This window comes from Melopsittacus undulatus, chromosome 3 (assembly GCF_012275295.1).
Source record: "Melopsittacus undulatus isolate bMelUnd1 chromosome 3, bMelUnd1.mat.Z, whole genome shotgun sequence".
Classification (NCBI taxonomy): domain Eukaryota; kingdom Metazoa; phylum Chordata; class Aves; order Psittaciformes; family Psittaculidae; genus Melopsittacus; species Melopsittacus undulatus.
Window position 1 is genome coordinate 40,361,905 of NC_047529.1, and position 16,832 is coordinate 40,378,736.

At 35.7% G+C, this 16,832-nt stretch overlaps 1 protein-coding gene across 1 annotated transcript in view; it reads right to left on the reverse strand.

The window, feature by feature from the left end:
• The window catches only part of EYS (eyes shut homolog), a 776,683-nt gene that overhangs the window by 133,538 nt on the left and 626,313 nt on the right, over positions 1–16,832 (reverse strand). The window contains exons 36-37 of the mRNA XM_031052748.2: positions 13,464–13,628; positions 3,666–3,819 (exon numbers count right to left, since the gene is read on the reverse strand). Of these exons, the coding sequence (XP_030908608.2) occupies positions 3,666–3,819; positions 13,464–13,628 (319 nt within the window). The remainder of the gene's footprint in view (positions 1–3,665; positions 3,820–13,463; positions 13,629–16,832) is intronic.

Consider the following 16,832-nt stretch of genomic DNA (forward strand, 5'->3'; position numbering starts at 1 on the left):
ACACATGTGCTCAATGCTTATCCTGCTTGCCAGAACAGGGTGGAAGGACCAAGGCTATTGTTAAGAGGAAGGAACAGTAACTCCTATTCTCTGGACCCCTAAACCAGCTGAAATCAGCTTTGCGGATTGGACAGTGACTAAATCACTAGGGAACATGCACAGCTAGAGATGAAAAGTTCAGGGAAGACTCCTTTACTTCATCTTGAGACCCTCACCCACAACCACCAGGAGACACTGCGCAAGCAAGGACCTTTTACCTCATTATAATGTGGAGATAGGTCATGAATATGTATATGCATGTTGCATAACCTCATGAATATGTAATAGTTTAGAGGATAAATATGAAGGAGAACAACACTGAGGTGTGTAAGCCTTTGGAAGAATGATCCCCCATGCACCTCAGCACTGAATAAAGCATACCTACTTTACAACTTCAACAAGTTGTGGAGTCTACCTGCGTATCATAACCACTGAATTGAAGAAACACCATCTGTCCCCAGTGACAGTGACATCATTTTAACCACAAATAACATACAACAAATTTTGCGTGATGAAACACATTTCAGAACCTATGCATAGAATTAAATGTGTTTGAACTAATATGCTTTGAATAACTTTAAGGAACAAATCCATAAAGGCAATCTAAACTACATCTCACATGCATGCTCAAAGCTTTAACTGAAAAGTTCAATACAGTCTCAATTATGTAATCACAAAAAGTGAAACCCAAACAAATGCACATTTTAAAACCCAGAAATCAAATAATTTTAAAATAAACAGAAATGGAAACAGTGAATAAAACTGCATTGAAACCAGCTCTAGTTTCTACAGGCAAAGCAAAAAAAGCAAGCAATCAGAGTTTTATAGCTTTTTCCTATAGAGCTGTCATTTCACAAGGACCATAAAAGCAATGACTGAGCATTTAAAACTCATTAAATCTTCATCAGATTTGAAAGAAATGGCCATATCTAAGAAAAATAACCACATAATTAAGAGAAAGCAGCAGTTGTAAACTATGAGTATATCCTAGTTTCCTGCACATAGTGAATGTAGAAATAAAAAGTTTGAGAAGATGAAAATCTGTTCTATAGACATTATTGGTTGTGTTAATTACACTGTTTATCCACTGGAGCCATAGTTACACCCAGAACTGTAATATCTGTCAAATGAAATATTATAGAATTATTAAAAGTCAAGTTTAACAGAAATACTGTCTCCCAGTTGGAGTGTTTTCAAATAGAAACAAAAATAGTTATTTATTCCAGTGTGTGTCTTTTCCTGCATTACAGGAGGAAAAAAAAAAACAAACCCCCTCATTAATCTTGCAGGTAAAATGTACAGATATAGTTATCTATCTTCAGCAGTCACTAAGAGAACACAAATCAACAATTCTGTTATGGATTTGCATTTTATAGCCTATGATACAAGATCCGGGGGGCGGGGGGGGAGGGCAAAAATGCCTTGTCATTTGCTTTTTCCTTTGGCAAAGGTTAAGGATGATTTCCGAAGGATTACAACTTTATTGCTGGTTGGTGAAGGATATACTGCTCTCTACATTTTGGAAGGACTCACAAGAATAATCACTAGTTATTTTGAAGGCCATGCCTGTAAACTCAGATGCATGTAAATCCCCACCAGTCACAGTCTACAATCACACACTTCGAGTTATTTAATATGCCACTTTTAAAGACAGCAGTATAAATTCCAGTAAACAAAGGTAAAGTGTAAATTGAACTGACATTACTTTTTAATGTAACACTATGGAGAATGAAGCCATAAATACCCAGGTGTTAATTTTCAGCTGGAAAACGAGGAAAGTTTTTTTTTATTGTGAACATGAACTTTATAACTAGAATCAATCTTTTCAATGCCATTTAGCTGCATTTGTTGCTTATTATTAGACTCTGAAATCTGTGCAACATTTTAATGCCTCAGTCTCACAAAGCAGAGACAGTGCTATCACATACAGTGATACAATACAGTGCAGACAGTTAGCTGACCAATGTCTCACACAAGAGTAGTCTTTGAGATTAAAAAAAACCCTTGGACTTACTTGTTAATGTTAAGCTTTATATTTTTAACAAAGAGATCTTTGTTATCTTCAAAGAGAAAAAAAATCTTTATCTGTTGTCTTTTAAGGATAGCAAGAGATAGAATTGTCTTTATAAATTTTAAATACATTTTGTACAAAACCCCTAAAATAGATTAATATACTTTCAGCTAATGTGTAAGTAGATTTGAATGTATGCTATGTGACTTTGCTTCATTAATGTTAGGGATTAATGTTAATATAAAATGAAAGGAAAAAACCTGTTTTAAATATAGCAGACGAGTAATGTATAGACCTGTGTCTGAGAAGAAATGTAAGATGGAAATGAAAAAATTTCTTAAATGGTAGATCCTTTAATTCTTCCATATGTTGAAAAGAGGTTTTATATTTACATTGTAATAACTTTGTTAATAAAAGATCATGGTAAAGCTGATGGGGTGAGAATAATATCTAGCAAAAAAAAAAAAAAACCTAAACAGACCTTTCTCCCCAAATCAGTCTACTTAATATACTGAGATCTCAAGCTCAGAAGTCAAACACAAAAAACCTTTAGATGTACTTTTACTTTCATTTTTGGTTGTTAAAGGTAATTTTGAGAACTCTGATGTGCACATTTCAGAGTAACTTTTGCAGTCTCCTCTAACAGGAAAATCGTTCATATCTAAAACTACTTTCAATTTAATAACTTGTGCAATGAGTTCTCTCACATCACAAATGTTTACAGTTCAAGTGCACCGATTAGCTCTGATATTTTAACTATTTAATAAATAAAATAATATCTTAATTATAGTAAATTTAAAATTTATATGAGTGTCAAAATTATTTCTAAACCATTTTTAAGATAAATGGTAGATACTTTACTAATATAACACAACATCTATAATATCCCATTCATACCTTTTTCCAAACTAACACATATGAAATTCCATGAGTAAAAAATAAATTAATCGTTTAGCAAGGCATGATACCAATATCTTTTCCAAAATTATAAGTTAACCATTCTGTGAACTATTGTGTGTACTGGGTTAAAAATGACAGTACTGGTCAGCCACCACTGTATACTGCATGACAGTTACATATGTAGCAATGACAGCTTATAAAGTCATTTTGGTTGGGGAAGATCATCAAGTCCAGCCTCCATTGTGAGATGCTGTCAACATGCTCATTTTTTAATGTTTCATCTTACAAAATAAATTAGTTGTATATTTATCACCAGAATTCTGATCACAAGTCTAACTTATTCAATGTATAAATTAATAAGCAGAAATTATGAGCTGCCAATTTGATACCAATTTGGTAGCTCAAATTATGAACTACCTCCAATGTTATGTCCAAATTGTTTCAGCTCTCAAACTGACTATCTGTATCTGTAAAAGTGTCTGAAATTTGAATGATTCATAAGTTCTACAAAGGATAGAAACAATCTGTTTGAAGTAAAATGTATTTTACATTTATACCTTATGAAAAAGCTTTCCAAATATGCATACAATTTTGCTTTCCAATATGACTTGTCTTTTATTGTCAAAAAAAAATGGTGAAGTCAGACTTTATTGCTGATATATAATACATATATATGACTAAAATTCTTCAGTGCAACACAGTGGTAAGTTCTTACCTTATTGTGATAGGGATGAGTGTACCTTTGCTAATGGATTGATTGACAGATACAGTCAGAATGTTCTGAGAGTTTCCACAGCTGAATCGAACTGTTGGTCTTCCTTCCACAAGATACAAGTGAAGGAACTGTTCTCCAAAATTCCTTTCACTAGCTTTGAAAAGAAAAATGGAGACAGTTACACTTCTGAAAGTGTAAGACCTTCCAAAACTATTTCACACTACTGGAATGCCATCACCAGTCATAATGCCTGTGTCTTATTTATTATAATTATGACAATCATGTGTCACAATTGAGGAATCTTCTATTAATATAAAAGACTCTTCTTAAGTGACTGTAAGAATAAAAGCAAACTCTGTATCAACAGCTGATAGCAAGACAAAGTAAAAGAAAATAACCAAAAGACAGAACTTATTTTTAGACCAGTGTAATTGCATGGACCTGGTAGAGATCTTTACATTAATTGAAGGTGAACTTTCCTCTATATTCAGGAGTATTATTAAGGTGCCAAAGGTGAGACAAAAACACCAAATAAATCACAAAAATACTGTATAATGATTTATTATTTCATTCTGCTTTTCAACCACATTATAGAAAACAAATATTATAAGAGAACATCTCCCTATTCTTATAATCTCTGTAAAGATCATAAATGAGTCACCTTTCCCAATTAATGACACATGTCAGAGTTGATAAGAATAACTGCTGTCCACAAAAATTTAGACATACTGTTACTTGCACAGTTCAAACTAAGGATAAAACTATAAAAAAAAAAATCTTTCAGTCTTTGTTTGCTTCTACTGAATAGTATATTGTAACGATCACCCCAAAATATTTCTATTTAAATGATGGATGGCACATTGATAACACCTCCAATGGCAAATTATTTTGAATGAGTAATGCTTTATGAATTTGCCCTTTGAATTTAACTGTACTTACTTCTCAGAAGCTAAGACAGTTCCTATTTAGGATTTTTATTCCCCATTAAGGCAAAGTGTTAAAATATTAATCTGTTCTTTTCTCTATATTTTACTATATTTAACTAAAATAAAAAAGGCACAATAGCTAGGTCATGAAATTGAATTTACTGCTTATATTTTTTGGCAGCATTTGAGCAGAAGGTTACTAAGTTATTCTTAACTTCCAGAATCCTACCTGTATCCAATTCTCCAGCTTATCTGTAGTTCAGCTGAGAAAAACCACAGCATATACCATATACAAATAAATTCTTTATGAAGGTATGTGATAAGAGAGAAAATTTGCTTCCTTAAGATTATCTGATCAACAACTTTATCAAACAGGATGATAAGGAAAAAGGGCGAAACCAGAACACAAAGAGGCACAAACTTGACCAACAAATGGAGATAGTAACAAGAACCAAACCTGGTGGTTTACAGTAACTGGTATGGGCATGCAGCGTGTGGGAATGCTTGTTTCAGTAAGATTTTCTGATTGAGGACCCTGCCAAAAGGGGACAATTAGGAAACAGGAAGGCAATAAGCAAAACACAGATGTGACAGCCACAGAAAACAGTAACAGAAGCAACAAACAGTAACAGAAACCAATATCTGCTACTGCTGAACCCAGGACACCAGTCACAGTAATGGATGGACTATCACGAATGTTCAGACATCACTTCAAGGAGTGCTAACCTGGACTTTGTAATTGAGAAGGGTGCCAACGTGGAGGTCCAGGATACTGAGGAGGTTTGTGTTGGTAGAGCTATGCAAACAGGAAACTGGGGAGGAGCAACCCACGAACGCATATGTCCTTTTAAATCTAGCAAGTGCCATGTGTGTGCCTTCATTAGTGGACTTCTGTCTCTACCAGTCAGAGAAAAGAGAATTTGACTTTCTACAGCCATGTTTTGTGAGTCCTGTGGACAAATGTTTTGAAGTCAGTGCCTTGCCTGGGGCAGCCTGTGTAGCCAGCTGTGTAATGTTCTCTGTGTGTCTGCATGTGGGCACATGCTTGTGTGCCTCTGGCATGCATGATGAACTTTGCATAATTTAAACAGCAAATAGGAAAGCAGAAGCCTTGCCAATCAGACTGGGATACAGACCAGGTCCTTGGGCTGGGTTCCAGTGGCTGGGAAGGAAAGATTTCCAGACCTGGAGCTGCTGGAGAACACAGCTTAACATATCCCTTAACATTTTTATTCAGAAAGATGGAAAAAATGTGGGTGTACTTGGAACAGCCACCTGCTGAAAACCTACTGATTTGTTAAGAGAAAATGATCAATTTTCATTTGGAGGACAAAACAGAAAGAAAAAGGTAATAGCAGGTAGAGAGGGGCAACAGGTGCTAGCAACTTCCTGATCATTTGCTTTTGCATAATTCATAGGAAAAACATTTCAAAAAGTAAGCTCTGTCCTCTAGAGCAGCTTTCTAGTCAACACGGTATTTCTTCAGTCTGTTACAAATCCTGATGACTCCCTGAATGTCTTTTATGCTTGGTCATATTTTGTATTCTGTTTACCTAATTAATTCCAAAGGTACTTTAATTTGACTGGATTTTATGCTTTTGGCTTTTATGTGTCCCTTCTACAAGAATCTGTTAATTCTCTTTCAAAACATATTGCACTGTTAAAAAAGCCACTGCCTTCTAATCCCAGCATAACTGATGCACATACTGCATCATCTATTTCCTTATCTTCTCCCCTTCCTGCACATGCTGTTCCATGCATTTCTAATTTCTGTCAATAAGCAAATCTGTAAGGTACATTGAATTCAGAGAGAATGAAGTGGGGAGGGTTGTGAGTGTACCTAGTGACAACATGTCATGAAGAGGCAAAATTACAGATGAATAGATCATTTCTCCCAGTGAATCTGTCTGTCCATTCCCATGGCCCATTAGTAAAAACTTGTACATAGGTCCTCATTATTATTATTAGTAGTAGTAAAGTAAAAAATTTGGGACAGCTCCCCCAAAGGCAGCATTACCCTTTGAAACCTCAGCAAGTGTTACTGCCTGAACTTCAGCCCAGGGAGTGCTTATAAGTCACACTTGCTGGAGTTTAATATCATTCTTCATATTACCTGCTAGGTGGTATGAGACCCTTGGAAAGGACAGTCCTTCAAATCATTCTACAGTGAACATGAAAAAGCAGAGTGTCCCTGTGAAAAATTTTGTTCTGGCAATGTAAAGGAGCATATGCTACTTATCATATATGGTGGGAAATTGCCTCCATAGGAAGAACCCTAGTCTTAAGTACTAGGAACATATTCCAGGAACAGACACAGACAGGGAATCATCTGAGTGAAAAAATCTTGATGGATATTAAGGGTAACTTATCTTGACCTTAGTAGAGATTATGTCAGGGAATCAGGTCAAAGAAACCAGGTCTCAGCAATCATCCTTTCAAAGGAAATGGAAAGCTGGAAGGCTATATTTGTATGACAGCAAGCAAGTGGCCACTGAGGTCAAATGGTTGTCTATCTAGAAAAGACAGATTTAAACTCCTATTAAGCTATGGCATGAAGCTTTATTATGCAAAAGCATTTTGACACGGAGGAAGGATACTGTGAAATACTCTGCTTGAGAATGCTAGCTGAAATAACAGGCAAATAGACCATGACTGAACTGCCTGAAATGACTATTCTCCATTTTAGGAGAGGAAGTAGCACTGGGGAACAGAGCTTCTGAAAGCATTGCTTATGAAAAAGGAGACAGTGTCCTTAAGGAATGCTATAAACATGGGCTGGGCCACCTAAAATCCAATTGTCAGAAGTTACAGACTACCATATATACTAGAAGTTAAACAATTTGTCCTTGAAGGGATTGTGAACAGCATTATGCTAACCCTGTTAAAAGTGACAATGATGAAGTGAAGCTTTATAACTGTATCAGGTTTTTTACGACTACTTGAATTTGTTTTGTTTTGTGGATAAAAGTCACAATTTGCTTTTAGAATGCAAACTGTATTCAACAAAGAAATATTTCCCAAATTATGTCTAATATTGTTTGGCAAAAGCATAGTAACTGTGTATATTTTCAAACTTTTTCTCCTGACATATTTAAAGAAAAATCTCCTCACAGTCTACCAATAAATTAAAGACAAGGTCCAAACAAAAATTCCAGACAATTTTAGTCCATTGACAGTTACCATTTTTATGCTTATTAAATACATACTAAAAATAATTAGGGAAAACATGCTTATTAAGAAGGAAAGTTGATTTGTCATTGTATTAGAACAGATGATGGTTTATAATCTATTAAAAATTATATGCTAACTATTTCTTCCTGGGTTACTTTCTTTGCCTCTGATACATGTGGCAATTTTCTATAAATAGCATATAAACTTATATCTCTTTCCCCATGTTTTTAACAACCTATTTTTGCCAGCCTCTACAAAAAAAAGTTAGTCCTTAGTATTTCTTGTTCTTAACCAACAATTGACAAAATCTTCTTTAATTAAGGTGTTAAATAGGAAAATGTTTTTCAACAATATAGTGCAAATCAGTAAAGTGACATGGCCAGCACAGTAACCAATTCTTTTATTCTACCTATTAGATAGCCTATAAGTAGGCTTACTTTATGTATACACATATTTTATTTTTCTTATTTGTATTTTTGTATGGGCATTTACATCAACTGCTAAAAGCTATGAAAACAATGCATCAGTACTTCTGAGAGTTCACTTTATTTTAAAATGCATGTATATGAACAAGAGAAGGCACAGATCACCTTTTTGATTCTCACTGGGTGGTATATTACACAAAGATAGGTACAAGTTTTAATGCTTTTACATTTTCCCATAAGATTCTGAATTAAATATTCTTCTTATGCACTCTTTCTGATTCTAGTCATTTGTACAGCAAAAGCATCTTGTCTGAGATTTCTCACTGAAATAAAATGTTTACTAATTATCTGTTAGAGAAAAGGATGTAACCTCATGACCAATTGGTAAAATCAGGTGCTCTTGTGAAAAGGATAGATCTCCAAGTGGAATAATTAAAAAAAAATAAAAAATGTAATTATTTTCTAGTAAAATACATATGACACATGCAGATCATTGTGATTTTCAAAAATGCTTTCAACAAAGAAGATTTTTGCTTTTTGAAAGAGTGAAACTTGTTACAAACTTAATCACAAGCTATTAATATCTGTATATTAACAGAATATGAAAATGTAGGGAACATTAAACCTTTTTTGTAAGTCTATAGTTCTTGTTTCTAGTGAGTGTACTAGCCTCAAGACGACTTTCTGCTGACAGTTCATTTCTCAGCTGTTTGATGGTAGCACAGCAGCAGCAGAAGCACGAGTTATACTACTATTAAAAGGAGAACAGCTGGCAACAGCAGCTTCTCTTTTGAAGTTGTTAGAAGGGAAAATGAAAGAGCAAGGAACAAAAAATGGGTGAAGGAAGAACAGAGGGACCATATGAGCTCATGAATGATATTATGTTTGTTTATCTGACAGAAGAGTTTGTTGCATAAAAAAATAATAAACTACAAAATTCAGCATAATCTGTATATGCATATTGTACTCATTCAGAAAACACTAGAGATGCAAGTATGCTGGGTTTCTCAGAGACAAAGAAGAAAACGTGAGTAAAACATCTGCTAGAAATCATGAAAAATTACCCTAAGTTCCTGGAACTGTCCCAGCTCAGTGTCAGGGTTAGAACTGAACTCATACCATTTAATCCTGACCCTCACTTCTTCCCTCTGGGTTCATAAAGGGACAAGAAGGGAGCTGTGATAGTCAGTGGAGGTCTCAGATATGGGTAACTGGAAAGCACTAATACCATTCTACCTTTCTAGAAGTGCAAAAGCAAAGAATGTGAAGTGCTCAAGTTCTGCTGTAACAAAATCTCTGTAAACACCCCAAAATCTTGCATTAATAATTTCCCACAGAAAGCATGAACTGATAGCTGAACAGCTATGAGGTTAGATTCAGGATGAGTGTATTATCTAGAAAAGAACGTATGTAGAATCACAGAATAGTTTGCGTTGGAAGGGACCACTACAGGTCATCTAGTCCAATCTCCCTGCAATGAGCAGGGACATTTACAACTAGGTCAGGTTACTCGAAGCCCTGTTCAATCTGCCCTTGAGTGTTTCCAGGGATGGGGTATATACCACCTCTCTGGAAGACCCCTTCCAGTATTTCAACATGCTCATCATAAGAAATCTGTTTCTTATATTTAGTCCACCCTCTTAGTTTAAAACCATTACCCCTTGTTCTGTGTCTACAGGGCCTACTAAAAAGTCTGTCCCCATCTTTTCTGGAAGCCCACTTTAGGTACTGAAAGAATGCTACAGGTCTCCCTGCAGAGGCTTCTCTTCTCCAGGCTGAACAAGCCCAACTTTCTCAGCTTGTCTTCATAGGAGAGGGGCTCCATCCTTCTGATAATTTTTGTGGCCTCCTCTGGACCCACTCAAACAGGCCCATGTTCTTCTTATGCATTTCCTTCGTGCCCTTTAGTTTGACCAGCAGGTCTTGACTCAGCCATGAGTTTCTTGCAAGTTTCTTAAATCTGGGGGTCAAGAGCTCCTGCATACTATGGAAAGTGTCCTTCAAGATCTGCCAGCTCTGTTCTGCTTCCTTGTCCCTTAGGGCAGTTTCCTATGGGGTCCTACTAATTCTTTGAGAAGCTGGAATTTTGCTTTCCTATAATTGAAGGTCCTGACTTTACTCCTTGCTTGACCTATATTCCTCAGGACAGTGAACTTCACCAGTGTGTGATCACTGCAGCCCAAGCTGCCTTCAATTTTGACATCACTGATTAGCACACTTGTGTTGGTGACCTGGTTGGTTTGGTATTGCAACCCCTCTAGTAGTGCTATTATCTGGTTTAAGAAGTTATTCTCAATGCACTCCAGGAGTCTCTTGGATTGCCTTCAGCTCATTGTGCTACATTTTCAGCTGATATCAGGGTGGTTAAGGTCCCCTAGCATGACAAGAGCCTGCAAGTGCAGTGCTTTCTGTAGCTGGAGTAGGAAGCCTCCAACTGATTGGGCAGCCTGTAGCAGACACCAAACACAAGATCCCCTTGGCTGCCTTGGTCCCTAGTGCTTGCCCATAAGCCTTCAACCTTCTCATGGCTATAATCCAGAGAACAGCTCTTCTCACTCTATCCATAGATGGCAGTCCCTTCATCTAATTTGGTGGGATTTTACACCTAATTAAATACAAAGTAACATCAAAATGTCCATAACATTATCCAGTATTTGAATGCATATAACTGAATTAGGCATAAAGGAACTGTGTTTTTGTTAAATCAGTTTTGGATTGTGAGGGTTTTTTAATATATGTATATATATGTACATATATATATATAAACAATGGTAGAAGCAGATTCACTGGGATACAGAGAATAAAGTCAAGGAGTGTAATACAACTCATTTATGGCCACTGTGGTGTTCTCTCACAGTGCACGAACAAGGCATCTGCATATTTATTTGTAATGATTGGAAAACATAGTGAAAGAGCTGGAATTTGGTTTTCAGTTACAAATTTTGAACATTTGGTGTTTCAAAGATAGGCAAATTCTTTCTGTGTAAAATGGTTAAGTTGTAAACTAAACAAACAGCATCCAGCATTGTGATTTCTGTTTCAAAGCCAGGAACCATCCCTCCTCGGCTTCATGAATTTGCTACTTTTCCAACAAGTAGTGACAGAAACAAATTTGTCTCTGCTTCTGGAGTAGAGTACATTTATCCAAGTTTTCAGAAAATGCCACTTCCTCCCCCAGAATAGCAAAGGAGCTTCCATTTTGGATGTTTTTTTTTTTTCTTTTCTTTCCTTCTTAACAGACATGCTTACTCAGGGCTTATGGGTAGATAGTGAGCTTTACTCTAACTTGCTGGAAACCAACTACTTTGCAGTGATGAGGCAAATATATTCAAAGTACTTCAAGTGACTCTCCTTGAAATCCTTTTGAAGGACAAATAACTTCTCTGCAAATTCAAACAACTAACAAGTATAAAACACTTCAAGATAAAGAACTGCCACCTATCCATAATTTTTAGCAAGATTTACAGCCATGCAGCTTAGGCAGCTACAGCAACAGCCCAGCTATAACATAATAGGATTTGAGATCTCATTTTGAAAAGCAGTAAACATAAATGTTCACTTTGGGCTACAGTGTTTTGCACCTAAAGAAAGCATAATTAAACAATACCCTGGATCTTATACTACTTTTAAATCTGACTTATAAATACTGACATTGTGCAGGTGAATTCACATATATTATGTCCATATTAATATATCAATAATAAAATAAATTAAAATAATTTATATTAAATCAAGATTTCCGTGTGTAGAAAATCCTTGGGAAACTGCTGTGAACAGAGAATCCTAATGATTTTCCCTTTGTGGGGTAAATCTATAGCATAGATTATACAAATGATACGCGGATAGACTCCACAACTACTTAAAGTTGTAAAGTAGGTATGCTTTTATTCAGCGCTGAGGTGCATGGGGATAGCTCCTCCAAAGCATGCACACCTCAGGGTTGTTGTCCCTTTACATTTAATCTCTTAAGGTATACATAGACATGAGGTTGCTCAATCCGCCTATACATATGTATTATCTATCCTCGCTTCGTATTATAATGAGCCAGAAGGTCCTTTGCACTTGCGCAGTGCCCCTTCTGGTCATGGGCAGGGGTCTCAGGATGAAGTAAATGAGTTTTCCTCCTGTGGGTAGGGGTCTTCAAGATGAAGTAAATGAGTCTTCCTCTTCTTAACCTTTACACCTTTTAATCTTCAGACATGGATTTAGGGTTAGTCGGCGCCCAGTCTGCTTCTCCTGCCGCTTATCAGTAGGACCCAACACCTGTGCTTTTGTCATGGTCTTAAGGCTTGGTCACCCAGTCTGCCTCTCCTGCCGCCTATCAGCAGGACCTTTCATCTGCTTTTGTCAGTAGAATTAGCATCTGTTTCTTCCCCTCCAGCAGTAATCAATGCCTTGGCAAGATGGCAATGGCAGGTACTTAGGACAGACAACACTTTTGTTTAAGCAAAGGAATTCCTTTAACTCCCTTGTACAATTTCTCTATATTACCCCCCTGTACATTGGTTACCCGTGTATCACAAACATATTTTTCTAGCTCTTCCTGGATTTGTGAAGAAGTCACTTAATTTTCCAGGTTTTCCATTTGGATAGAAATTACAATATAAAATATGTAATAAGATATTCAACTGGCAGAGAAGCCTATTTCTCTTGCTGACTAATGAAAAGCATACTGTCTCAGAAGTTCGTGTCATATACTGAGGAATGAAATATGCAGGCAAGAAGGAACATTCTTATGTGGTATTACCAAGCACACACCTAACTCTGCAAGTATACTCTTCAGGGGCCAGAAAAGGATCCTCTGAATTGCAAAACCAAAAATATGGCAATTTTTCAGAAACTAAGATACTTCCACAAATCAAAATATATATTGAACCAAGATCACAATTATAATAAAAAGTCTCAACCTCGTTATGGAGAAGATGTTTTTCTGTAATAAATTGTTCAAAACTTCTTCAAGATTTGTATTTTGAGCTGTAACACTTATCACTGGAGTCAAATGCTTACTATGTTCTTTTTTGTCAGGAAGCATCTTTTTCACTTGTAAGTTTATTTTGCTCAATGAGTCATAAATTAAAGAACTTTCCAGAGGAACACAAAGAACGATGGTTCAAATTTTATAATGCATCACACATTAGAATACCAAAAGGCTTCTACTGCAGTTTAATGACTCATTTTGCAGCTGAATAGGAAATGCCAGCTGATGTACACTAAAGTTAATAAGGACCTGAAGGAGCTAAAACTGATACTTAACTTCAAGTATCATTGGTACTCACTGTAAAGAATTGTGCCATTAAGAGCAGTTGTTTTCACTGCCAAGTACAGAGTCGTCAGATTACTTGTTTCCTGCCCAGATGCAGTCCTGGTCTCAGATACAGATGTCAGAGAAGGTAGTTCCAAATAAGAGTTTCCAGTGAAGGATGGAAAAAACAGTGCTGTGTCTGTAATGAATAACCAAAAGCTAATTTTATTAAATTATTACAAAATCAAGTGATAAAATAAAATACAATCAGCAAAGAACGCTTAAAAATATTAATTCTTCTGCATACCTGTGAATAGTGTAATCAACTACATTATTTGCAAAGCATGCATATACATTTAATTTCAAACATTCAAGTTAAATATGCAGAAAAAGAAAATGTTCTAGCATCTGCATATTGCCAGAAGCGTAAAGAACATTTTAAGACGGACTACTCTCAGAAGATGCAAAGTTTGAAAGATTGCTACAATATTTTATCTTTACAGATGTGTCTGTGCAGAACTTTTGTCCCATGACATCCCTGTGAAGTACCTTTGGTTTATAGTTGTAGACAAGAAACACAGGTTTCCTTCATTTTGGCGATACTCCAACCTTCTGGGTTTGAAATTACGATGAGGATGACATTGGGTGGTATATACATTATTCCATTACACTACTCTTGTCTTGCAAATGAATACTCATAAGAGAAAATTTTTAGGTATGAAAGCTTAATGTTTGCAACATCTATTGCATTCATTATCTTTTTCATTATGATTATTTTAGTTTTGTTTTTTTTTTCCACCATGTAGCTGTGATAATAATAACCACTCAAGCAAGAAAAAAAGAGTAGAATCAATTGAGGTTAGGTGGAATGTCTTCCTGATGCCTAAAGCATCCTAGTTAAGCAATACCCCTTGAAGACTGTCCAAATCCATCACTGGGGATATAAATAAAGAATGAAGAACAAGAAAAGCAGTCTGAGTTCAAGTAATATTTTTGCGAACAATTTTTAATTGAATGAATTAAATCTATACAATGGATTTGTGCTTGATTACAAATAAGCATGACTACTACTTGGAGGGTTTTTTTTTTCCAAATGTTTATTCTCTTTACTTGTTGTTTCTTTATGAAATCTGCCTGTTTTATTCTTTGTGACTTTAGTGGATTCAAGAAGAAAAAACAAAATGCAGCCCATAGTTAAAGAAATGAATGTTGAAGGGCATTCATTAAAAAAAAAAAAAAAACAACCCACCACAATACAACAGTTCAGCTGTGCTTTCTATGTCCCATAGTGCAGAGGAGGAAGAGGTTTGGGTAGCCACAGATCCTGCAGGGAAGAACTTCCCAGCCTCAGGAAGCATGATCTGACATCCTCTCCTCAGGGAAATTTACCCATGAAAAGTCTCTAAAGCATTCTTTTCCAGAAACAATCTTTACTGTTAATCATACTAGATTGTTTTATCTTTTGTAACTTTGATCGTAACAACTTGTTTTTAAGTATGCATATTCTCTTGTTCCTTAAATCTTGACAAATAATAAAAAAAACTAATTCTGAATAAAGTAATGCACTAATCAGAACACAATTCCAAAAGAGGGAAACTGTAATTTGGTGGCAAGCATTAGATAAGCAAATAGCCCAGTATATGGCAAGACAGTGAAGCATGTAGGAAACCCAGCATCACAAGCATACCTGTAGCAATATCCATTGAGTCTAAGTATTTTTTGTCTTCTATCTTGCACATAGTGGAAGCACCTTTTAAATGTCCTCAATATTTGTCAAGCAACATGAAATTCTTTTTCAGTATTGCTGCATTTGTCAAAAGTAACAAAATCTAAACCCCACTTTTGAATCAATTTTCACATCTCATCTTTTATCCTTAACAGAATTTATACATAGAGCTAACTTTAGACCCAGAATTTGAAATTAATTCAGTAACAGCAGCAAACAGTTTGATAACAGGGAATAGGCTATGCAATGCAAACAGTTATTTGCAGAAAATTGCAGCCTCACGCACAGCATTATTCTTCCTAAAGATTATCAAGATCAATCAAATGACACAGTATTTTTGGAAAAATTTAGTAATAATTTTTAACAAATTTCCTTAAGATATGCATTAGGAGTTCACTGATAGCGGAATGTTGCTATCAAAGTTGCAAGAAATCCATAGGCAAAAGAAACACCATAATTCAAAACGAAGATCTTTTCAAGTTCCTGATAACTTACACACATACCTATAGATCCATTCCATAAGCCTATGTTGAACAGTAATACGTAATTCCCTGACATGGGATTCTAAGGAAGGTGACATTGTATGTACCATAAGAAATAGCTGTCTCAAACTTATTAATGTTTTCAATTTATACATATAATTGGTAATAATCGACAGTGAAAAGATGAACTATGTTTAACATGTATAAATAGTACATGAGGATGGTTACCATAAACTCTTTCTAAAAATTAACAAAATAGTAGCCTTGAAAGAATAAAACATAAGCTGTGAAAAAACTTGGAATAAAAAGTAACTTTTAGGTAAAAAAATGTGGAAAATACATGTATCTACAAGTAGCACATATACTAAGATAAAACCATGGTTCTGAAAAATCAGTTGCTGCTCATTGATGTAGTTAATTGTGTCTGTGTATTAATAGCCTAAAATCCAGGTTTGTGATTAAATAGGTAGAATAGCACACACCAAACTGCTTGTCTGGAATCTCTTTTTCCACTTCTCTCATTCTGCTGAACTCTGAATTAGCAAAAATTGAGGTCCCATGAAGTACTGAGCATGGCTGCACTGTACTAGGTTCTGTGAATCAGAGAGAAGGAGGGCATATGTTGAAATTCAATAAGCTAATTACATACTATCCATGCCAACTACAATGTGTGTATGAGACTTATTTTGTATGATATGTTTTCTAGTAACATTTACAAATTTCCATATTTTAAGGTGGTAATAAGTGATTGGTAATAAGTGATTCTGTACTTTGTTTATTTATTCTCTCCTGGGGCCACTATCTACCAACTGTCAGCTCTGTTCATGACTCCAGCGAACTCTTCTACTAGGGCAGTTGTCTCCAAAGTGGAGTGCATGCACCCCAGAGGGTACACAAGACAATTTGCTGAGGTGCAAAACAAAAAATCTTAGAACTGCAGTAGCACATATATGTAATTTACAAATAAATATATTTATACATTGGTGTAGTGACTTCAAAAATTTTTTACTGGTGGGGTGCACAGCTGAAATAGTTTGGAGACCACTGCACTAGTGAAACATTGAAGGGCAATAGGCACTTGCCGACTATGTCTCCCACAAGAAGGAGAAGGAACATAATGGAGTAACTAGCACAACAATTCTGTAGTATGGAGAATTTCTACAAAGAAATTGCATTATGATTCTTTGACCTAAGC